The 24860-nt window shown below is 43.4% G+C and overlaps 1 protein-coding gene across 4 annotated transcripts in view; it reads right to left on the bottom strand.

Annotated features, from left to right (window-relative positions):
- The window catches only part of MBOAT1 (membrane bound O-acyltransferase domain containing 1), an 82897-nt gene that overhangs the window by 30496 nt on the left and 27541 nt on the right, over nucleotides 1-24860 (bottom strand). For 3 of the 4 annotated variants that reach the window (XM_059724333.1, XM_059724332.1, XM_006260956.4), the window contains exons 3-6: nucleotides 24400-24477; nucleotides 12857-12952; nucleotides 3727-3782; nucleotides 673-727 (exon numbers count right to left, since the gene is read on the bottom strand). In XM_059724333.1, the coding sequence (XP_059580316.1) occupies nucleotides 673-727; nucleotides 3727-3782; nucleotides 12857-12952; nucleotides 24400-24449 (257 nt within the window). In that variant the 5' untranslated portion in view covers nucleotides 24450-24477. The remainder of the gene's footprint in view (nucleotides 1-672; nucleotides 728-3726; nucleotides 3783-12856; nucleotides 12953-24399; nucleotides 24478-24860) is intronic. The other variant, XM_019490553.2, reaches the window with a different exon arrangement.

Genomic DNA, 24860 nt, shown 5'->3' with positions numbered 1-24860 from the left:
AATAAATTGGGAAAAAGATGCTTGTCTGGACAAGCAACATCAGCTCTTTTTAAGTGCTAAGACCAGTCATTCAAAGTTTATGCTCTTTGCCTTGAAGGTGAAGAGGTAGACAAGAAATGTGCATCAGTGTCCAGAAACTAGGTCAAAGAAAAACAGAACTGAACATGGATTAATGCTATGATGTAGTTGCTGATAAGAGAAGGCATATTTTAATATGAAAAACAGCAGGCCACAGTGAAAGGAAGATGAAAGCCTAAAGATCAGAGCAGAGTATAAATAAATTATATGTTTATTAAGATAATGCTTTGACAAAAAAGTTGCTTCCCTTTAAACACCCATTAAAGTTAATGTGATCTAAGCACATGGTTGGGTGCTTTGCTGAATGAGGGTCCTCTTGGTGTTTATTTGGACACGTGGGAAAAGATAGCCATATTCATGAGTGACTGGGATACCATCATCATCCCAAAGAAGAAAATTGCTTAAATAAGTATAAAAGCAAGCTAGCTCCATTAGTTCTGGGTGGCCTGAGGAAGCATATCCCAACAAAAATCCTATCTCCTGGTACTGAGAAGGTAGAATTGACACCCTCTGCTCCCCCTTCCCCAAACACAACCCACCACCTAACCTCATCTAGAGGACACTGAAGACGAACTAGAAAAATGAAATTCTTACTTTACAGCAAGTCGACTCTGCTCTGCAGTGAGGTCCTCAGCTTGTCGACCTATCCCTAGCAAGAATAAATAATAAGCAATGACACACTACAATTAAATAGGCCTCTTCCAAAAATACCTTCAGAAAATAAATTCCCACACCCAAAGATTATATCCTGCATAAAATTATTAGAGTCTGAAAGCCTAACACCTTCTTGCTTTTCATCATTACCAAGAGTAGTACTTTATTTCAGCTTCCATCTCTCCAGTTAAGCATGCTCACCCTCAAAGAACTGCAGTGAGGAACTGAGTAAAGGTGTATTACTGCTTGATCCTCCCCTATCAGCATCTCCTATTGGATAGATTTCTCCTCCTCATTCTTCCTCTTCTAAAGAAGCTCTGCCTTAACTTCAGCTTCACCTTCCGTAAAGAGTTTCCCCCGTAGACAGTGAGCCCCCTGATACCCATCCACCAGCATTGATTCCCAGTGCCTTCTTCTAACAGCTGTTCCATGATATCTTTATTCCCAGAAGCTGTTGGTCCAATTAACCACAAAACTCCTGCTGGCCTCCTTATGAGGAACAGAACAACTCACTGCAAGAGAACTGGCCAAGGGAGAAGAAGTGGCACCCGACATGGGAAAAGAGGGGTTGTTCAGGACTTAAAGTCAAGTCTCAACTCAGTCTCCTTTCCTTTTTCCCTGGAACAGCATCCTAACCATGAAATCCACATCTTGGTTGCAAGACAGACACTAATGAGCTTAAACACTGCATTAATAAACAAAACCCCTTATGGTAATGTGACATTCAGCAATGATCCTGAATACTCCATAGTAATGAAATGCAGAAGTGGACGCCATCATCATTATATAAACTGTGTAACCCTATGCAGACTGGATACTTCATAGCATGCATTTAACAGCAAGCATTATTCTGCTCTTTTCTTTCAATATAGCTTCCTTGGATTCTTCTCCCCACAAAGATCTAGGCAGAACTCCTGGTCTTGAGAAGCTTACAAATGCTGCATGACAGCCACTAACTGGCTTTTCAGGAGTTAAAGCAGTCTTCTACCTTCACCAGCACAAACTAAGAGACTAACTTTTTGCTCATGGAACAAATCCAAATAGACAGACATAGATATATAGCAACTGGAATTTTATAGCCTCCTAATTCTCCACATTAGCAAAAAATTACTACAAAATACATGCCATACAAATGTCCTCACTTTACTGCTTATTTTTATGCTCTCTCCCTCTCTGTTAGTAAGTAGTGAAAGCACCTGTACTTCAAAAAACATACTTCTGGTTCGGGTTATTTGAAATGTTTGATTTGCTTGTTTTGATTTAGAATCAGTTGCATGAATTTTCAGATAGAAACTTGTGAGCATCTGAAATAAAAACAACATCTATTTCACCTAGTTCACAGATATGTACTTTGGCAAGGTAATTAGCACTTATCAACATAATTAATATTGGGATTTTTTGTTAATGGTACTGCCTCTGCTTACACATTGCCCTTCTCTACATCTGTTTAGTGACCCACTGAATACAGTTTAATGGTATGTGTACACTGCAGACTACAGCACAGTGAAGAGAAGGGTTGGCAAGCTGGTCAATTGACCAGTCAATATTGTCAATTAACCAGTCAACTGACTGCATATTTTTGATTGGTCAAAGATTAAAGCAATTTTACAAAAAAAAAAAAAAAAAAAATCCTTTATTTTTTGGTAGTTTTCTTGACAGAAATATGATTTTTTAATTGTTTTTGACACACTTCTTAATGGAAAATTTGTGCTTTTTCTGCATGTTATTTGGACCTATTGGTAATAATTTACAATTTTTGACTGATAGTTGACCAGTCAATTGACCGAATTTTATTTGACCAGTCAAATACCCAACCCTAGTGTAGAGATATCCAAGCTAGCCCATTTGAAGCTTCACACTGCTGCAGCTAGGCTGCTTCAGGTATCCAGGGTAGAGGTATCTCTATACAACACTAAATTCCACAGTGTAAACCTTATTTAAGCCTTAAATCATCCAGTTCTCTGTGGCGGGACTGTCTTGTTTGTACAGTGCAATGAGCAACAGATCCTTGGGAGCCCCTATGTGAGACTGCAATGTAAACAAACAACGAAAATAATTATAACTGGAATGGAAGAGCCTTGCACTGTAGTGAGAGCAGGCATTCTGCTGGAAAAGAGCACCATTTGTGACAGCCCAATAAAGCAAGGGCCTAGAGGCCATATTTGTTTTCTTACCTATCATTTTGGTTGCCCTTGCTCTAGATAGAGGCTATAACCTACCCTTAGCAGTTTACAGGCTATCATCTCTCAAGACTAAACCATTCTTTAGCTAAACTGGCAGGGTATTTCAAACATTTCATCTTAGTCTCTAGTACTGGCCAGGGACTAAACATATCACTGCGCTTTTGATCTCACATCAGCAAGAATCCAGCATAACTGAAGGGAAGGCATCGGCATTATCCTGGTATTAAACAAATATTAGATGAGATTAGAGTCAGCGCCTAGACCAGGGGTGGGCAAAATGGCAAATCTGGCCAGCAGCCAGATTCCATTTCCCACCAGCCCCTGCCTGCATTGCTGTGGCCAGTTTCCATGAAGACCCAGGAGCACCGGGGCTGTGACAGCGTGGGGCACAGTTCCCAAGGAGACCAGCCCAAGCAGCGTTGGCAGGGCGCATGGCTGGGCATGGAGCTGCTCCAGGGCTGAATTTTGCAACAGTGATAGTGTGGGTCAGGGCTGGGACAGAGTCCCAATCCTCAACCTGTGCACCCCTACCTGGAGGTGCAGAGGACTACCCAGAGAAAATAAAGCAGTATCTTGGCTTCTGTTTTGGGAGGGAGTTTTTGTTTTGTTTCATTTTGTTCTTCTTCTATAACAAGCAGGTTTAGATTCCAGAAGAATCCCGAAAAAACTGGGTTTTTTCCACAAAGTGCTGACCTTGTTCACCAGAGGAACTCACTGAGCTAAATTCATGCCTCATGTAACTGCACCAAAGAAAAAGGTCTGGAGTAAAACAAAGCTATCTTTAGGAATATCAGGAGGTTTACTTGCTTACCATCATGGACTTGAAATGCAAGAGTTGTGATCTTCTGCGTAACAATCATCAGTGGACTATAACAAAAGATACAAAAAGTGATGAACGCCTTTTCACACACAATATATAAATCCTTCCTACCTTACTGTATATACAATTAATCAGTATGTGTAAGCTTTTAATAGCTTACACTCACAAAAGATCTTTTTTCACTTATAGTTTGTCAATGAATTTTAAAGTTATTACCGCTTACGACTAAAAATGGAATACGCCACATAAACACTGAAACTTCAGGAGGAAACTAGCTAGGCCAGGGGTTGGCAACCAAACTACAAAGTCACCACATTAGGCTCAGAGCCAAAAGGCTTTGCCTCTGCCCGTGCCCACACTGGGGCCAGGCAGCTGGAAGTCCTGTCCAGATTGCCACTGCAATGTCCCCTGCTTCCTGAGTTCAGTGTGGAATAGCTTCTAGTTGGAGAGGAATTGAGCTGGAGCTAGGCAGCTTCTAGTTGTGCCCATGCTGCAGACAGAGTGGGCAGGGAAGTAGGGGCCTGGGAGAGGCAAGTGGCAAGAAGCAGGAGCAGTGCAAGCAAAGTTCCCAGCTGCCTAGCCATGGAGTAAGTCCCCTCCAACTGGAAGCTGCTCTCATGTACCAGCTGGCAAGCAGGGGCCTGAGAAAAGTGACGCCAGCACAGCTCCCAGCTGCCTGGCCCCAGCATGGATATGACAACCCGTCCCCCCACCCCTTGCTATTAACATGCTGCAGAAACCACCTAGTCCATGCCGGACTGGAGCTGGGTTTTTCCAGCCAGCAGCTTGGAAAGGTTGCTGGCCCCTGAGCTAGGCAGAATGCAATTATTCAAACTGAAAAGTGGGACAGGATTGTGAAGTTAACAATTCTCCAGAACACTGCAGAAAGGTCTTTAATCAACAGACACATTCAGAACTTTATTTTAGATCTCATTCAAAGCATGGTACCTTCAGCAGCAGAGTACAGAGTACCAGGCAAGCCTACTCAGAAGAAATGATACCATTGTATACATTACTATCACCTTGGCAATCTTTCATTCATGTAATGACCAAATTCGAGCCTTGTGAGATTTGACATCTCAAGGTGGTACAGTTATAATATATCCTTTGCTCTCCCTTACTTCTACTCCCCTCTAATGAGTTTCGTCCCTGAAATGACTGGGCTTAACCTGATCCTGCAAACATTCACACATTCTAGTTGTGCCCATCTTCAAGCACATGAGGAGTCCTATGAAGTCCAGTGGCACTACTCATATATTTGCAGTGTTGTGGTATTAACCTAAGCTTCTGGGGACAGGAAACTTGCCTAATGAATGTTCTTAGGCAAAAATCATACATAGTTCCTCATCATTGTTTCTCAGAGTGCTATACAAAAGATGTCAGAATCCCATTTTACAGATAAGAAAACAGGCACAAAGGGGTGAAGTGACTTGTCTAATATAACCTACCAAGCTAGCGGTTGAACTGAAAACAGATCCCAGATGCCCAAAGTTCTACTTCGCTGCTCTGCCCACTGCCTCCTCCCCTATTACTACTACTTGTAATATTGTGACTGGGATATTGTATATGAGCATGAAAACATTGAGTTACTTTAAGGAATATTTTAAGGGCCTTATTTATAAGGGATATATGTACAAGGAATTATTAATACAGAAGAGGTCTGGAGTAAGTGAGGAACAGTACAACACAATTCCAAATGCAGAAGCATTAACAAAATACAAGTGTTACACAGGTCAGGTTTTCAACCCACATATTGCTTTATTTTTGTACTACTAAAATTAAAAACATCTCTCTCTACAATTTCAGAAATCATGTCTACATAAATTATAGCTACTATCAATACCTCTTTCTATTAATAATATATTTACCAGATTTCTGGTACACAGAATGTGGCCATACTTCTCACTGTATGTAAAGAATTCTGGAGAGAAAAATACTTGCAACAGAACTGGATCACTACTCAAAATGAATAATATTAAACAAAAATTGTTTATTTTATTATGTTTTTATTTTTCTCAGGTATACACAAATTTCATTTGAAAGCACAACAAAAACAATTTAAAAATGCAAAATAAGCCCAGTGATGGTCAGAGCTGGCCATGCTGTTGAAATGAATTCAACATCCTTTTTTCTTTTAAAAAGAAAACTGCATCATTCATCTTTCTTGACAGTAATAAGCATTTTACAGAAACATTCCAGTGGGTGACTTTAAATCATGCGCTTTAGAATCAAAAGTGTACACCTAAAATTTAAGTGCTTGCCTTTGAAAATTGGAGCTCCTGCTCTAAGCCAATGAATATGAATACCACAATGCAAGCATTCAGGAGCACAGATTAAAATGTGCACAAAAACAGCCTTTGTTAAAACGTCCCAGTATATGAACGCACAGAAAATAGGAGAGAATCTTTCTTTATCGATATCAGGAATGTATTAGTCATAATATATATAATATCTAGACACTGAGTAAAGTAAGTCAGTTTAATGTGAAAAGAATGACAAGCTCTCCCTCTGAAATTTGAACTCCAAATGAGGCAACCTTTCACAAAAAATGTATTTATTTTGCATCCCTATACTGAAAAACCAACACAATCTTTAAAGGGAAACCACTTATGGGAAAACAAAAGAAGTCACACTGTTGTACCCAGGCAGTATGTTCAGCATGTTTGATATAGAAATGACTAAGTCAGGAAATATACAAAGACATTACAAGAAGGAAAAACAGCCTTAGAATAGCTCAGTAGCCTCCACTGTTCAAACTGACCCAATATCCTCTTGACTGGGGTTATCCAACTAACAAAAGGATAATTTGTGGCCCCCAGGCTCCCACCCAGCTGCCATTCCTCCTATTGTTCTAGCTGCAGCAGCAGCTGGGGTTTCTGGGCTTTTCCCTCCTCCAGATTCTGCTTCCTGTCCAAGGCCAGGTAACATAGTCTGTGGCACTGGAGGCATCCATGGCTGAGGGTGCCTGCATGGACACAATGCAACAGGGGTGGGGGCACCTGTGGATCCTTAAGCCAGCACTGGTGCGGCCCCTGGCTGCTTATAAGTTGGACAGCCTGATCTAAACTATTTAGTAACCTTCTTAAGGAAGGTGGAAAACTGCCTTACAGTTTATCCTCTAACCAAAACATTCAGACTGCTTTCATCCTGTCCCAACCAGCATGGGAACACCACTTTTGGAGGAGGTTAAAAATACTGCAAAGGAAGTGGCCAAAGCTAAGACACAGTGACATGCTGGGAATACCTGTATAGCATTTTAAATAATAGTCAGAAAACCTCTAAGGTCTAATTAGATCTGCCTACCACATTCGTTAAAATATTTTTAAACATGATTTAAACACGTTCATGCAAATACACTTTGCAACTAGCCTGCCTCATTAGCACAGCCAAGAGGAACAAGTCATGTTATAATCAGTATTTTCCAAGGGATTAGGTACAGTACTCTAGAAAAATAAATCGACCAAACAAACTGAGCCCAATTTGTTCCAGGTAATACTATTGAACAGTCTGGCCCACCATATCTAAAAACAGTTCCACTGACAGTTTCACTAACTGTGTGGTTGTTGGCAAAACATTTAATGTGGTCAAGCATTAACAAATATTTATTTAAAACTGTCTACTTCATCTTGGAATTGAAGTAAAAATCTCACACAGGCAAGTTCTCTTGTTTAACTGTCCAGATTGCTTGACTTTATTACCATGCCAGAAATATTGCAACCTGCAGTAACCTGTTACTTCTGTTTTCAGTGTAAGCCTGAAAATCCTGAAGCATGCACATGAAAATACAGGGCTGAGTTTTTCATACATCAATTGGTTTCCAGTTTGTTTCATGTTATGAGTGAAAGCCGAAGTCATTTTTAATTAAAAAAATCAGAACCATTCTAAACAACTGCAAGTCACAGCTTTCATGAGATAATTATTTCTTCATTATTCCTTGCAGTCAAAGGTTGCCTTCTTTCAGAAAAACAGTTTTTTCCTAGAGACGTTTAAGATATTAATGGGTTATAAAGCTTTCCAATTCTAATTCACTGGTTTGAATTTATGCAGGCTGGTAGATAACACCTGATGGCTCTTAGACTATTCATGTGTAATCAGAGAGTGATCTCAGTCAAGGCCCATGAAGATATATACTTAGCAAAGCTGTCAAGCAATAAATGGATTTACAGAAGAAACTATGTTTTCCCCTTACAGAAGAGAAACATATTAGCAGAAACATGTCTTTTATTAATATAACCCATTCTGTGCCTGGTCTGTGTGTAGAGGTCTTCAGTCCCCAGAGTTACCTGCCCTGAAGTTACGCTTGGAAAAAAAATAAATTTGATGTCATTAATTCTAAAGGGAAAAAAAAGCAAGCTTACTCTAGGGAGTGTTTACTGTTTCTGTACTTTGTTTTAATATGGTACAATGATAAGAGAACACTTCTGAATCAGTTTCCATCATCAAGTATACTTTCTGTGTAAAAATTGGCTATTGTACCTCTGCTGCTATCTTTTGTGCTTGACACAAAACAACTGGGAGGAAAAAAAACAACAACAGAGCATTAAGCATCAAAAGATAAGTCATTGACTTATGACACTCACTGCTAAAAACCTTCTTAAAAGGCTTTCCTAGAATTTAAATTTGATTATGTTCATTTTTAAAGTGGCTTGCTAACCATGCTGCTGTTGATGCCTTTGGAATACAGCCAGTGCTGATTAAATGTTTTGCTCCAACAGTCTTAGAAAACAAAGTCCCCGATTAACCTACAGAGCAGTACAGCACAGAGTTAAAGTGAAAGATTTTGCACATCAGTCAGCCAGTGCATGTCATATTAGGGAAGAAACATTACACCTTAAGGATAACAGGCTAGTTCAGCTCCAAACTAATCCAACCACTGGCTTCTCCGCCAAGACTCTAAATAATAGTACCTATTACTGCCCATTTTTATGATGATTTTTTAATTTCTTCCAATGGGAATGGCACCAAGGTAGCCAACATTTCACATAAAAACTGTATGGTACTCCCTGGCCTTCATTATAGACATTCTTTAAATAGTACTGATTTTTGGTCATACACTGGGTAAATTCCAAAAAGTAATCAACCAGTGAAAGACTACATGATCCTACCTGAGCAAAGAACTCAAGCATTTACATAACAATGTATAAAGTCCCACTGATCCAATCAGTTAAGTGCACAAAATTAGCCATAGGCTTAAGTGGTTTGAGTAGGAACCATGTCCTTCCCTATTTTCCAGACCTAAAGGTCCTGAACGTACGGAGTTCATTGGGCTAGCAAGGTCAAGCCATCCCAGTTCCTATAAACAACTGCACACAACAAAATTAAGTGGGTAGTATGACATCTGGCCTCTTATCTTCTCAGCCTTAATGACCAGGTATGGTACCAATTTATAGTTATGAAAGGGTACCACCTCTCAACCTGGGTCATAAGCAAGACTTACTACACAGAAGGATAACATAAGGCTCTGCTACCATGGCCCTTTAGAAAGCATCACACTCCCTTGATTTTTTTAAACTCACTCACTTCTGCTTATAGGTGTAATATTATATAGCATTAATATTACTATATTGACAGTCATGTCTATGACCCTAAAGAAGACAATGTAATATTAGTATTACCATTGTTATAAAGTATTTAAGAAACCCAAAACAACTCACCAGCATAATCCTCTTAGCAAAAAGAAGAAAAAGAAAAAGAAATCAGGATAAAAAAAGAAATAAATAATCTTAAAAATCCTAAGAAAAGTAATTTAATACAAATGTTCACATCTTTAAAAAAAAAGTAAATAAAACTGAAGGTAAAACATTGCATTCAGCTATTTAAAATAATTAAAATCCAAAGGTGTTTACTAAAACTAACAATTGTTACTGAAACGTTGTTTTCATGATTTCATTTTTAAAAATTAAAAACTTAGACCTTTCAACCAGGATGAATAAATGCCATGACAACTTTTAATTTTTCATCAACAGCAACAAAAAATGTTTATTAAGATACCACAACCAGCTCTATTGTTGTCTTCATGGTGTGAAGCAGTACCCCAACTTAATTTCTGGTCTCCTAGGGGAGCATCTACACAAGACATTTTAAGGCGCATTAGAGCACACGTCTACATGTGCGTGCCCTTAATATACTTTAAAAATGGTGAGGTTGGGCTAATTGCATGAATAGTTAAAGCACATTAACACTGTGTGTGGACTGATTTGGGACTAACTTTAGTCCCAAGTCAGTCCAAACACAATGTTAATGCACTTTAACGCCTGTACGTGTAGATACCTGCTTAAGCCCATTTAATGTGCATTAAGCTAATGTGAATTAAATTTAGGCACACTTAAATGCACATGTAGACATGCCCTAGAGGAATTAACATAGTCACTATTAGAAAACTAATAGATGCTATCCCTGTCTTTGAAGAGATTAATTACAATGATTAGGGACCTATTAAAATCGGGGTGGCTGCCCCCTGATTTCACAGGCAGAACGCAGGGTCCAACAGTCATTTTGTGGCAGGAGTACAGCACCTCCCCCCACACATGATTGGCCAAGGGGCTCTAGGGGGGTCCTAACTCTCACCACTGACTGGCTGAGAGGGCTGCCTGTTGTATTACTCTGCCCCTTGTCACCAACTGGAGAGGGATAGTGCCACATGACAAGCAGTCCTCACATCCATTCAGTGGCAAGGAATGGGGGTGGCAGCCATCTTGCCAGCAGCCTTTTAAGTGGGCAGGCCCCCCGCCACTCCCTGCCCTAGCAGGCTGCCATAGTACCCTGAGGATTACTGGCTCCCTCTGGGGATACAGCATTTTAATTTTCAGCAAGTCTTCCCCCACCCCTCCCAGCAAATTTCACAGGCATGCCAGATTTATTGGGCAATGCCAGATTTCACAAAATCACAATTTTGGTAGGTCCCTAAAAATGATATAAAATTTGATGCATTATTTTCTATTTTAAGACATAAAATGGATTTGAAAGTTACCAGTTGTCCTTCCACAGGTATTTCCTGCTCCCAAAATAGGAAAAAAAAAACCAAAACAAAACATACCTACCCATTATTATGGGATCAAAAATGCATTGCAAGTGTAAGTTAAACGATGGTGAATGCAAAATCAGGCATCTGTACATTTTGGTAGAAACACCCTGAATACCTTCATTCAAAATGACAAGCCAAATAGTAAAACTGGAAGGCTGAGAACATTAGAATTAGAAGACAGATGCTTCTTTGCTATCATGTAGAGTGCACTCCGAGGAAACACTTTCTGGTGTCTAGCTGCTAGAAAATCCTGTGACCCAAGGTAAAAAACTAACAGTTTGTTTACCTGCTTATTCTTCAGATTTCAAAAACAAAACGTGTATTTTATGTCTATTTTCTAAGGTAGGGACCCTTCAACATAGTTTTACAATTGCTGAGTGATCTGTTTAAAGCTTGAAGCCAGGAAGAGGATGATTATCCTAGATTACCTGAGCTAGCTGCAGTCTTATCATCACCTTGGGTCTAAGCATTAATGAGAGCAACCCTTTGGCATCAAGAGAGCATAAAATAGCCCTGAATCCATGAAGGACAACCACCTCTCCAATGAAATTTAATTAAATTTCCTTTGAGTAGATCTACCATACATTACAGTGCATTCGGATATACATTATGAACAATGGTCTTTGACATGCATACTTCTATAACATTCCAATCCCATTGACCAATTTGTTTTGTCATGTTCAGTGTGGTATGCTCGTATGTAAATTTAAAAAACCCCCATAAGAATAACCATAAGAATCTTACAAAATTAAGTTTCTCTAAATACATGAATACATTTCCCCTCTTAAAGCCCAAGGACTTATTGAGGTCCCTTCCAACCCCAACATCTATGAATCTAAGTGTCTCAAAACCTTCTAGACCAGGACACTGAATACATTTAAAGAAATAGAGAGACATTCACAGAAATAGCCTGTGTTTGTATTTTTATGTCTCCGCTGAAACTAAGGCCTAGAAAAGGCACCTGCAACATACTGAATAGACTGAAATGGTCATGTTCTGCCTCCCTCATGCAAAAAAAAACCAACCAAACAAAAAACAAAAAAACCCGAAAAGATTGTTGATCTCTAATGGAAAATGAATGACTATGCTTTTCTTTTTAATGTAGCAAATTTCTGCGTTCCAAGAAGTAAGATTAATAGCAAGAGCTAACATCTGTAATGATTTAGTCACTCTTCTGATACAGGATATCACAATTTTTGTAAGGCCCCTTTTACTGTTTTGGTGCCAGAAAATCGTTCCCAGCACATAGATTCTCCAGTAGGACCATGTTCTATGTGGAAAAGACTGAGAAAAGAAAAAGAAAGCATACCAAGGTAGACTATTTAAATTATATTCCCAGTTAATTAAATTAACTGCCCCAGTTAAAAAGGGGGAAAAAAAACTTAATGACAATGCAGGCTTAGACGCAGCTAAAGTTTACCTCATTTATATCTACTACAGTTACTTTTACATGTCCTAAGAGACCCATCCCCCCACACCCAAGCAAGTTTTCCTCTCCTCCAGTAAAACTTATGTGGGGCAACCAGGCTTCCCAGATTGGAAGAAGAGATCCCTAGGGTAACCCAAAAGCAGAGAAGCTGATCAAAAAAGAAGAAGGCCTGGGCTTTTTAAGCAATAGTGGCAACCCTGTCTTATTGTCCCAGTGGAGAAGGCATAAGGAAAGTAGCAGTCTACCCAAACAATCAGAACAGGCTTCATGAGCTAGCAGTAAAGCCCTGGCTCACTGCTTCATTGGGAGTAGGAGATGGCTCAACCCTTCTCCTCTAGCGAAACAACCCAGAGATCCAAACATCCTCCGAAGAGTAACTCCACAGCCTAGGGATTCTCTCCCCCAACCCCAGAACAGATAGGCAGACCCTCTCACTCTGCCTAAGCACTGGTCTGCAGGAATACACCCAGGAACACTTGACTGACTGACGGAAATTGAGAGTCACTGTAGGATCATGCAGTGATTATTCTGAAAAAAAATCCTTTTTTGAAAGGATAAGCAAACAAAACTGCAGAAACACTTGAATATCCTGGCATGCTTCTGAAATGTACTGAAGTAAGAGCCTAAACAACAAATAATAAATGACAGCATTCAGCTTAAATACTCACCCAGAGAAATCTGTAGTAAGAATACCATAATGGAATATGCATAGTCGACTAATGTGGCACAATGTGAGGTATCCTATGGCTACAGCAAAGGAGTACCTAAAAACGTGTCATATAAAACAGATTAATCACCAATACAAGTTTCGGCAGATATTTGTGTCAAGCTCAGATAAACAACAACAACAAAAGCAGGGTAATTTTTTAGCTATTGGGATGGTTACAAGTCTTCTACCTTATATTAAATGTTCTATATACATTTTTCAGAAGTAACTGGTGATTTTGAGTGCCCAACTTGAGACACTATAAAAATAACTGATTTTTAAGGGCAGATGCTGAACATTTCATGAAAGTCAGACAGATGTCTCAGTTGAGAACCCAAAAATTGAGAGCTCCAGAACCAGTCACTTTTTAAAATTTTGGCCTAAAAATAAAGTTTTAGAAACCAAATACATTTTAAATGTACACTGTTCAGATTATTCAGTCTCTTTTCCTTTCTATAAATACATATAAACGTGTACACACACACAAACTCTCCCCTGATTTACTTGAAATTCTGGTACTTCAGGTTTATAAGCAACAGAGAGAAAGGACACAATAGCTGTATATTTTTGTGCAACAACACTTGAAAGACTATTCCTTTCAGCTTTTGATGATGAAATACGTTGTTATTCCAAGTTCTTCACATAGGACATACTCCTTAACTATGACTTGAAAAACTTCTTTGCAGTTTCTCCAGGACAAGTGTAAAATCAGGTCATGAAGGCAGGTTGGGTAGCACTCAGCTTCCTGATGTTCCAAAGGTTTGAGGAGTACAAGACAAAACATTGATCTTCAGACCCTATTGCTTCCTCTCCCTATCCCATTTTCACCCTGCACATGGTGTAAACAAAGGTAAGGCAGGGATGACAGTCTGGAGAGAGACTCAATGCCTTTGCACCAAAAAAACAGTGGCAGAAGGTGATCGGTGAGAGACAAGGCAAGCTGAGACTGTCCAATGCAAAGATGGAGCCACCAGCACCAAGTCAGCTTCAAAGCAGGGGACAAAATAGAAGATAAAATAGCAGAAGTGGCCTGTGAGTTGGTGAAAATAGGCCAGGCCTTTGTTACTGGGTGGGAAGACCTTTTAAGAGAGATGGACCATCTGTGACTAATTAGTTGCTACCTAGATGACAGCAATGGGTTTAAAGTCGGGGAGCAAAGTGATAGCTTGCAGGTCACTTGATCTATACATGAGCAAACAGCTCAGTCAGGGAGATAAACATGAAGAAAGTGGAAGGACTCCTGCAAGAGATAGAGGAATGTCCTGATGTGGTGCCTCAGTGACAGGACAGACCTGGCTAAGCACAATGGGATGGGGTGGGTAATGAAATGGGAGGTGGAAAGGAACTGGGGGTGGGTTGGAGTGGTGAAATGAAGTCAGCCAGCCAGCCAGCCAGCCACTGAAGGACGAAATAAAAAGAAAAAAAGAGGAAGTAAATTAAAGAAGGTCTCTGTGGCAAGCTTAGGGCCGCAGATCAAGTCAGCTCACCCACTTGTCTACGTAGTCCGCCCCGTCTCTCCTGCCACAACTTTGCTGTTACAATAAACTGCTGGTAAATGCAGGAGATTGCCTATTATCTACCCCGATGCCAAGGGGCACTATCCACAGCGTCAAACTTTCCCTACACCATGGCCCATGCCTCTAAGATGGCATCTTAAGTTCTTAATGACTCCAGCTCCATACTGGACCCCATTAGACTCTAGTCTGGACCCCAACTAGATCCCTCCTAATCAGACAGCCTCAATTCCTGCCATCACTCAGGACAGGAAGCTCCCTAGACCTTCTTCCCTCTCGGATGTGGCTCTCCTCTGGGACCATGGGCCACACCGGCCCTGGCCCACCTCCAGGCCAGTCAAAACCCCAGGCCCCCAGCTCTGGGCATCCCTCGTGGTGGGTACTCCATCCCTTTTGACCATCCTGGTCCTGGCCCCAGCACTGACCAGGTTGAAGGTTTTGTCTAAGCTCTCGCACTGCTTACCCACTCTCTCTTATATGGGTCTGTCTTCTTGGGCCCTACTACGGGGTTACCCACCCAGTTGTCAGGGCTGGGGTTTTGAGGCACCCCTCCTCACCTTTCACCAGGGAGGTAACTTGTCTGGGATTTCTCCTTTGTCACAGGGAGCCCCACCAGGCCACCCTTTCCCAGCAAGGTGCAGTTTCAGGTCATGCCCAGAAGCAGGAGCCTCCCCAGTCCATTCCCTTATCTCCTGCCCTTACCTCCAGGATGTTCCACACCACGAGGGAGCTGGATGGTGCTGCTCCCTCGGCTGCAAGCAGCTAACTGCTGAATCTGCCTGTCTGACCTTTGTTTGAAAACGTCCGCCCTCATCAGGCACCTGATGGCTGTCTGCCTGCCTCAGTCTTTAAAGTGGCAAGCACCAAAGATGCACTGCCACAGTCTCATTGTAACAGGGTAGCTCTCAGGGCTGGGCACCAGGCTGGTCCACCTCCCTGTTTGGGCAGTCTGCCCTCCCACACTCACCTGCCACACCTTGATGTAAACAATAGGTTACTTAGTTTTATGCAGGAGGCTGCCCATTTTAAAGCCCAATGCCTAGGGCATTATCCATGGCTCCGTACTGCCCCTACACTGTGGACCATGCCTTGCAGATGGTATCCATATTGCACAATGCCTCACGCCGACCCATGCTCCAGGGTCTCACTGGGTCATTCATTCTACCCTGGGGCACGTTGCCACTCTGCTGCCACACGGTGTGTTCAACTACTCCCCTGGTCCCTTACTGGGCCACTGTGACCTCTGGCCTAAATTAGGCCTCAGGCATCTTTGGATGTGCCTGGGCCTTTAATTCATACCTGTGCCTTTAACTAATGCCCCTCACTGGGACTCCCTACTCTAATAATATCAGTCAGCTTCTGTGCAGCGCTTTGGACTGTCTTCAGGCCCTACTCTACACTACTGCTGGGTGTAGCTATCCTGGTCAGCATCTGGTACAGCCCTTCAGACCGTCTTGGGTCCTACTCTACACTGCTGCTGGCTGCCACTACTCTGGATGGCTTATGTACAGCATTTCAGGCCACCTTTAGGCCCTACTCTACACCACCGCTAGGTCCCTATCACTCTACTCAGCCCCTTTGCTGGAGTCTTTGTGCCTCAGGCATCTGGCGACTTACCTGGGCCCTACTAGCTCTCACTGGACCTTTGGGCCTCAGGCATCTGACAACTTACCTGGGCCCCACTAACTCAGCCTACAGCTGTGCAAGTCTCAGACGTCTCTTGACATACCTGGACCCTTTGGGCAATATGCCCCTTTGGGTTCAGGCATCTGTCGACTTACCCATGCCTCAGGCCCCATGCAATGGGCCTGGGCCCCTGTTGCTTTTCTATTGGGGCATGCTCCCCTAGCCTTTCCCCTTGATGGGGTAACCCACAAGGCAGCAGTGGCTGAGGCTTTCTAGTGCCCCATACTCGCCCTTCACTGGGGAGGCACAGGTGTTGCATTTTCTGGGAGCTGCCATGCCACAAGCAGCCCCACCACACCATCCACCCCCAGCAGGGTGTAGTTTTAAGTTGTGCCCAGGACCAGAAACCTCCTGCCATTCTCATAGTTCCTACCCTGTCCTCCAGATGTTTCTGAGCAGCAGCTCCAACCAGGCAATGTTCTGCCTCCAGCGGCTTGCAGCAACTGCTGCTGGCTTTCATGCTCAAGCCTGCTCTTATTGCTAGCAGTTGAACTCTCTTCCCCAGTCAGGCAGTCTCCTGGTGCCCATGTGACTCCTGATTGGGGAGTGCCTCCACCTGCAGACTGCCTCTGCTGCCTACTCATGCCCTTTTGAGTGGCAGGGACCACAGGGCCTGCTACAACCAAGCACCCAAAGGCACCCTGTCACACTCATGTTTTAATAAATTTGGATTTGGGCTTGGGTTGTGAGGGATGCTGGTCATGTTTCCCAGGCTGGATGGGGGGTGAGAGCAATGAAGGAAGGCACTTCTGGGGGAGTTACTGCCCCTGCCCTGAGAAGAAAGCCCCAGCTCACAGGGACCCAATCCACCCCCTACCTTGTTCCTCCCCATCCACCCCAGACTCCACTCCTGGACCTGTTCATGTCCTGTGACCTGACTAGCTAGCATGTGCTCCACAGGCTGCTTGCACAGTGTTCCACCCCTGGGGGCAAAAAGGTCACACCACCAGGGACAGGAAGAGGAGCTGGCATGGTGCCAGAACTGACCCCTGGGCAGCAGAATTCAGGAGGTCGAAGTTTGTCTACACAGAACAGGAGGGTGGGGAAGAGGATACTGCATCCTAGGATGCAGAAGAACTGCAGCTTGGGCATCTTACCTGTGGGGAGTGGCCACACATTAACAGAACACAGGCTGGGTAAAACACATCAGAGATAAACCAACCCTGGGGCAGTCTAAAGTGTGCTTAAAACTAGTTTCAGGTATTAATGTGTGGACAACCTAGGACAAGGGTGGGAAAAAATAGGCCCGCAGGCCAGATCTGGCTCACTGGTGCATTTTGTCCAGCCCACAGTGGGTCCCTTAGCCCCATCTGGCCCACACATGGGGGGCAGCACAGGCCATGGTGCTTGTGGCCAGTCCTGCCACCCCTGGATGTGCAGCCGGATCTAGGGGTTAAGCGCTCCAGGACCTGCCTAAAATTAATGTGTAACAAGGCCTTAGGTCCCTGGCTTACCTGCAGACCGGACTAATTGGGGATAGCTGGAGACAGAACTTGGCAATTAAGTTGTAAAGTTTCACATCCATTACTTCCTCCCCTTCCTTCACAAGTAATATCCACACTCTGGGAATACAGTCTTTATACTGTTCTTCTTAACAGTCTCCTACACTAGTTAAAGGGGCAGCTGGCCTAGGGGATCCAGTGTACTAAGTCTGTAGGAATCAGCTTAGCCTCAAGCAAGCAGATGTAGGGAACATGTTTTGAGCCCCATCTTAAACATGAAACATTGTGGCATCATTTAGAGCTTCTTTTAATTTTGCTTGAATTAATTTGAACATGCTTTATCTGAACCACAAAACTGTTGCTAATAGCGATTAATGGCCCTGTTTCAACCTTCCCAGCCCTGCTAAGATCTTCAGCTTGTTCAGCCAATGCCAATGCTGATCAAAGTGTGACTCACTCTCTCCCTTCAATAGCCAACAGCATTCTGAAAAACTGGCTTTATTTGTGCTGCAACATATGCTATTTTTTTCCGTCCTGATTAATTGGCTTAACAGTAAAAAGTGAGAGGAAAAGCCTTTTACTTGAATTTATGCCCAATTCCTCTCATCGTTCTAGGCAGGCATGAATAAATATTGTGTTTCTAACAGTAGGTACGGTTTCTGCAGCTCTGTACAGTGACCCAGAACACTGGTTTACTTTTTCCTTTTCCCTTGAGGCAGATGACATCCTCTATAAGGAGAAATGAAGCACTTTTAAGCCCCTCCTCTCTCTAGTCTCATGCCAAATTCTCACCGACATGTGTCACATTGAGTCTTCTTTTTAACAGCTGCATCAGGCTTCTGAGTTCTAGTCCTAGCTCCACCTATCTTGGGAACTTTGTAGAGTTAAATTTTCCAAATTTGCCTCATTTTGTTGCTCTTCCCCACTCACTCCACAAAAATCTCACTTCAGTGCTGCCTTTGCTCACTGCTGCTTGGCTCTGCCCCTTTAGAACAATGTTGGTTCCTAACGTAGCCACTTCCTCTGTTCCTTTGCCTCTAGCCAAGGCTGATTCTACCTAGAAGAGTTACAGCCTATAGCTGTAAATCTTTAGCAGTAAGCAATATAAAAACCCTATCTATTTTACTGCTTACCTGCAAACAAGTCCCATTGTTTTACTTATAAAGCAACTTGGTATAAATATAGATATAAGACTCATTGAAGAGAAGTCATCTCAGGAACTGACAAGGGAGACAGTTGTGTGTGCATTTGCCACCTTAGACTCTCAGGGCTAAATTAATTCTATGTCCCTGCTAAGATGTCTTCAATTTAGTCTGTGCTTTCTCCAACCTAATACAACAAGATACAGTTCTATATACCAGCATTTCCCAACCGGCATGCCATGGCACACTGGTGTGCCGTGAGGCATGTGCAGGTGTACCGCATAATTTTGGCCTGGAGCCACGCTCCCTGCTGGCTGGATGGCTGGAGCCATGCCCACCTCCTGCTGCCACTGCAGACAGAGACGGGGGGTATGGCTCCAGCCAGTGATTTGCATTTGCTCGCTGTATTCAGCTGCGCCACCCCAGCCCTCCACCCACCCCTGCCTCACTCTGTGCCCAGCCGCTCGCCGCCCCACCCGGCTCCGCAGTCAGTCAACCGGTGTGCCAGGAAAGGCCCGGTAAGTGTGCCGCTGAAACCAAAAGGTTGGGAAACACTGCTATATACCCTGCGTGGACACTTAGGACGCTTATATATGAGCAGCGAGGCTGCTCCGATGCACTGTAATTAATAGAATCTGCTGGAGCGTGGTAATTACCACACTCCAACAGACTCCAGAATTTCATGCATCAGCATCTCTGCACTGAAAAATGGTGGTGGGGAAGCTTTAACTAAAGTTCGTTTGATGAGCTTGCTTCCGCTGCCATTTTTCAGTATGGGGACACCGATTCATGAGACACTCTGGGTGCTTTAATTACAGTGGCTCTCAAGCCGCTCTAATGAAAGTGCCACCCCCACACTCCGGGAGCACATGTATAAACGTTCTTAGCTCTCCTATACTTTCAATAAGGAGCTAGTGCAGTCCCCCAGAGGCAAATGCTACTTCACCCGGCAGAATTTCACAACTCTCGCATTCATATTAATGGAAACCACTTACGCACCTCCAGAGACAGTTCCTCCTAATACCCAGAAGCCACATAACTTTCCATTTATTTCATCGGGGAGCTTTAACCTGTCCTAAGATGCATCTATCTAGTTGGAATTCCACTGCCTCCTGACTGTGCAATACAGACATCTTAGAAGGGGCTCTGAACTGAGCACGGAAGACAAGGATGACTGCACCTACATACAAGATAGCAGACACTTCAACATAAACCTCCATCTCTCCATAAATAGCCTAGTGCCAGGTTAGATACATTTTCTGGTTGTGGGCCAGAGTGAGCCACACTGGGTGCAGGTGGGTGGGCACAAGGTCTCTACCACCACTAGTGTTCATCCCCATGGCAGTATGGGGTGAGCATCTAAAACTGCAACCCCCACCACCAAATGCCACAGAGGCTCCACATCTGCAGGCCAGACCAAGCCTAAGAGCCATAGGTTGCTGAGCCCTGGCCCAGTAGTTCAAGGACTTCCCTTGAACATGGAAGATCAGCCTCCCTTGACGGGTTAAGGCCACCTCTTCTAGAGTGCTTCTGCCATCAGCACCCTCCACCATTCTCCTACTGAAGTTAGCACTGGCTAGCCAAAAGGGAAAGAGTCCCAAGTCCAAGAGGCAGCTTCGTTCAGTGGCCCAGGGAAGAGGGTCATTCCCTGGCAAGGGGTGAGTTCTGGGTTCTAGTCCCTGCTCCCACAATTGGTCATATCATTTTACCCAGTGACTACTTAATGCCAAATGTATCACTTACATTGATGGAAATCTGGAGTGCTATGGCATTATTGTACATGTGGGCTTTATTCTTTTGAAAGAAATGCTGGAACTGTTGAGGTTTGCTACTGACAGTCCATCAAATATTCTTTTCCGCTCTCCAAACCCTGGAACACAAGGTTAAGGATTCTAGATAATGTCTGCCAACAGTCCTTTCCTCCATGTAAAAGCAATAAGCATTGCCACTAGCAGGTTTTCCAAATAGTACAGTATGAACATCTATTCTAACCCTATTTGGGGGAGGTTTCAAATCCTACTGGAAGGAGTTTTCAAGCAAGTAAAACAGCATGTGAGGAAATCTGACCTCTGCTCCAATGCTGTTTACACAGTTCTTCCTATGGCTCTGTAATGCAACATGGACAAACAATACTTGAAGCAAGGGTTACCTGAGCCACACTTAGGCTCTTTCTTGCTTGTTCTCCTTCTGACCCCATGACACCCTCCCTCTTGGCTCCCCAGTGGCCTGGCCTTAATAGAAGGGAGTCATAGTCCTCCCTGGCCCATCGTCTGGTGGTCAGAACACTCTCTGGTTATGGATGGAGATCAGGGTTTAAATCCCATCACATGACTTCCCCATGTCCCAGGTAAGTGCCTTGGCTACAAGGCAAAAGTGGCCACCATCGGCAAGCAGTGTCAAACAGTTGCTAGCAACAGTTTTCAGTCCATTATACTTCCAGGAGTGTGCACAGCATTTTTACATTTCCACAATGAAATGGACTGGCAAACATTTATTTAATGGCGCAATGGAATCTGTCCTTGATCCCAACAATTGCATCCTCTGGTGTGTATGACAGAACAAGGAATTCTGGGATCGGGAATCAGATCCCAACGGCGCAATTACTACTTGCCAGTGTAGGGAGGATCATGATCCCATGCTCCCCCAGAACCAGCTGATTAAAAGATGAGCCTGCAGCCCAACATGAACTAAAGCAGTCCTGGGACTTGACAATCAGCTGAACTGGCTCCAGTGCAGTTCCAGAGCTGTGACCAACAATCACCTGTTTGGCAATCTCAACCCAGGAACCATACAGGAATCTAGAACCAGCCTAGTTTGTTCCTACCATACCACATGTGCAATGGAAACCAGCCACAAAAAATACTACACATTTTTGTGGAATTTTTTTTTGCCTGGTTTCCTCTATGGTCGTGCCATTAATTCCTTGAATATGTAGCAGGGGTTACAGCACAATTAGAAGGTTAATCGTGTCTTAGGTGTAACATCTGGCAGGGCCCCAATTTTCAGCAGAGCATAAATGGAGTTACAGGCACCTTCATGGCTGCACTGAATCACTTCTGAGCATGCACAGTAGTACAAACTTAGTCATTTAAGAAACTTGGACCTTGTGGCATTTAGACATCTTAGCAGCAAAGTAGAATTTTGCCCCCAAAGAGCCCTCACCTAATGATAAAAAAAGAAAGCAACTGGGTTTTTAGGTATAACCTAATGTGAACATGGGTATTTAATTAACCCAGTATAACCTAATGTAAACATGGGTATTTAATTAAGCCAATAAAGGCAAGTTCAGAAATTTGCATGCAGAGAGAGTAAAGAAGGACACACTAACATCCTTAAAATAAATAAGATAGGAAAATCAATCAAACAGTCTAAGCAATGTACAAGTCAAAGCAAAACTAAAAAGTAGAATAACTCTCAGTCTGCCAAAAACATCTCATTGTGAACATCTCCTAGACTGCCAAAAAAACCCAGTTCCTTTTGCTCCTATATCTTCAACTGTCCATTCAGAACAAGAGAGAACAGCAATGTCAGACATGCTAACCTGAAAAAAACTGGTTGCAGAACACTTGACTGAGAGAATTATTTGTACACCTTTAAGTATCTGAATTATTAAACAGTTAACAACTTCCATGTATGTTCTCTATCAGCGAGTGCAAGCATCAGCCGTGACTTCAGTAGAATTTGTCTATTTTTATTAGGATACTTTCTACCCCATACAATTTAACAATGCATTTTGAACATATGGCTGGCTAGTGTTTTTAGAAAGTCTAGGCACCTTACCAGGATCATCTGCCCCCAACAGTCTTTCCTGTCCAAGAGCAGGGGGGCTAGACCCAATGATCTTGTGAGGTCCCTCCCAGCCCCTAACATCTATGAATCTATAGGTGTCTCTCTTTATGACATTAGCATAAACAAAACACCACATTTGATAGATGATGTTACAGGCCTTCCCTGACAACAAAGCAATGGAATCTTCCTATACCTGCAATTCGGTAAAGCTCAGTGCCTAGTGCCAAAATGCAGACTTGTTTCCCAAAACAAAGTAAAACTGCCTGGGATTTTATTTTGCCTGCCTAACTGAGGAGCAAGTGGAAAGGGCTTAAAAGCAAAATGGCAAGGGGGAAAAGCATACTGTACGGGATGGAGTTTCCAATATCTATCCTGTACAGGAGAACACTAGGGCTGATGTGGCTTGATATCCTCTTGGATAATCTTAAGAGATTATAAAGTCTTCATGTAAATTCCTTATCTGCCACCATCTACACTAAGGAAAGTAAAAAACACCATAGTGGGCAAGGCTCTTTAGGTAGATGCGATACCTTTTATTAGACCCATGCTTGGATATTTTTGTTTTTGATGGGTTTTTGGTGTGCATTCATTCTGATATGCAGTTGCCCACCTATGTCCTTAGACCAGAGATGGGCAAAGTCCAGCCCGAGGGCTGGATCCAGTCGGCAATGGACTCCATTTCCCAGCTGCCCCCGTGCATGGCTTGGGCCAGTCTTCATGGAGACTCCAGCTGCAGCTGCACAGGAAAGCTCAAGGCTGGGGTTGCCATAGAGAACAGGCACCAGGAATTTGGGATGGGAGCAGCTTGCTCCAGAGCCAGGGCAAAGCCATGATCCTCTGCTTGCACGCCCCTGCCTGGAACATGCACGCTACAGATCATGGCTCTGCCCTAGCTCTGGAGCAAGCTGCTCCCATCCCAAGTTCCCAGCGGCTCCGGAGCAGCCCCCTGCCCTGTTCTGCCATGTGGGCTGCCAGCACAGCTGTGGCTTGTTTCCATGGCAACCCCAGCCTTGAGCTTTCCCACACAGCTGCAGCTGGGTTCTCCATGGAAAACAGCCCCCAGCCATGCAAGCAGGGGCTGATGGGAAATGGAAGTCCGGCTACTCTACCAGATCGACCATTTTGCCCACCCCTGCCTTAGACCAACATGGCTACAACCAAAACCCAACACATGGTGCAGCTTCAGAATATACTAATCGGTCAAATCCACAGAATTAGGCTCCACCTCCACATTACATGTAAGACATGATTAACCAGTTAATCACATCTTAAGTTGTGACCCGGCCACTCATTCAGTCAATTAACAGCATGATAAAACATGGAATAAGCCACAAAGTTATTCCACAAAAAATGTGGAACAACTTCGCACCTCATTCTTATCATGCCATTAACCAAACACGTGGCTAGGTGCTCCCTTGAGGCTGATGGGCCTCCCAGCCGCAGGGGTGCACCACAGACTGCTGTGGCTGTAAGCCTCACAAGCTGACAAGGCACGTGGCCATGGCAGCATCCCACATGCTGCCACGTCTGCAAGTCTTGTCAGCTGTGGCACTCACAGCTGCAGGAGCTTGGTACTTGCTGGTGCTGGGGGACATTGGGATCATGATCCCAAGCTTCCCCTGGACGAGCAGTAAGGTGCAATTGGATCTGATGTTAGATCCTACAATCGTGCCTTCTGCCATACACGTGGCATGGCAGGAGGCATGATTATGTGGATCGCACATCTGATCCTATCACGCCTTTACCTGAACATCTAGAGGGGCCCTTAGACTACAACAGTCACTACAATTAAATGCACAAAGCTGCTGTGACCAGCTAGAAAGTGGAGGAATGAGGCGAAGAAAGGCATGGGAAAAAAAAAACAAAAAAACACACATGCTGCTGCCAGTCTCTGGATGAAAGTGCAATGCAGCTGAATTCTTGCCACCTCACCTGTGGATGTTGGAAATACTCGCCAAGTTCATGATGCCATAGCTCATCATCACGAGTACAAAAATGTGAAGGGAATACCTTGAAGTAAAAAAAAAAACAAAACAAAATTTAGTCCAAGAACACATTTGCATAGCAGGTAGCTGGAGGTGGGGAGGAGGTAGAAGCTTTTCTTCAGTATAGAATCAAAGAATCATAGAAAATTAGGGTTGGAAGAAACCTCAGGAGGTCACTTAGTCCAACACCGTGCTCAAAGCAGGACCATTCCCAACTGGATCATTCCAGCCAGGGCTTTGTCAAGCCAGGTCTTAAATAATAAGTCCATTTATATAGAGTCAGTAAAGATGGAACTTCACAATGCTGCTTTACAGAGTTCTTATTTAAAATAGAAGAGAATTTTTGAAAGAGATCTATCAATCTGTTTGAGATTAAAATGTTGCTTCTCAAAACAATCAAACCCAGCA

Source organism: Alligator mississippiensis, chromosome 3 (genome assembly GCF_030867095.1).
Source record: "Alligator mississippiensis isolate rAllMis1 chromosome 3, rAllMis1, whole genome shotgun sequence".
NCBI classification, from domain to species: domain Eukaryota; kingdom Metazoa; phylum Chordata; order Crocodylia; family Alligatoridae; genus Alligator; species Alligator mississippiensis.
This window is presented reverse-complemented; position numbering and strand designations above follow the sequence as displayed.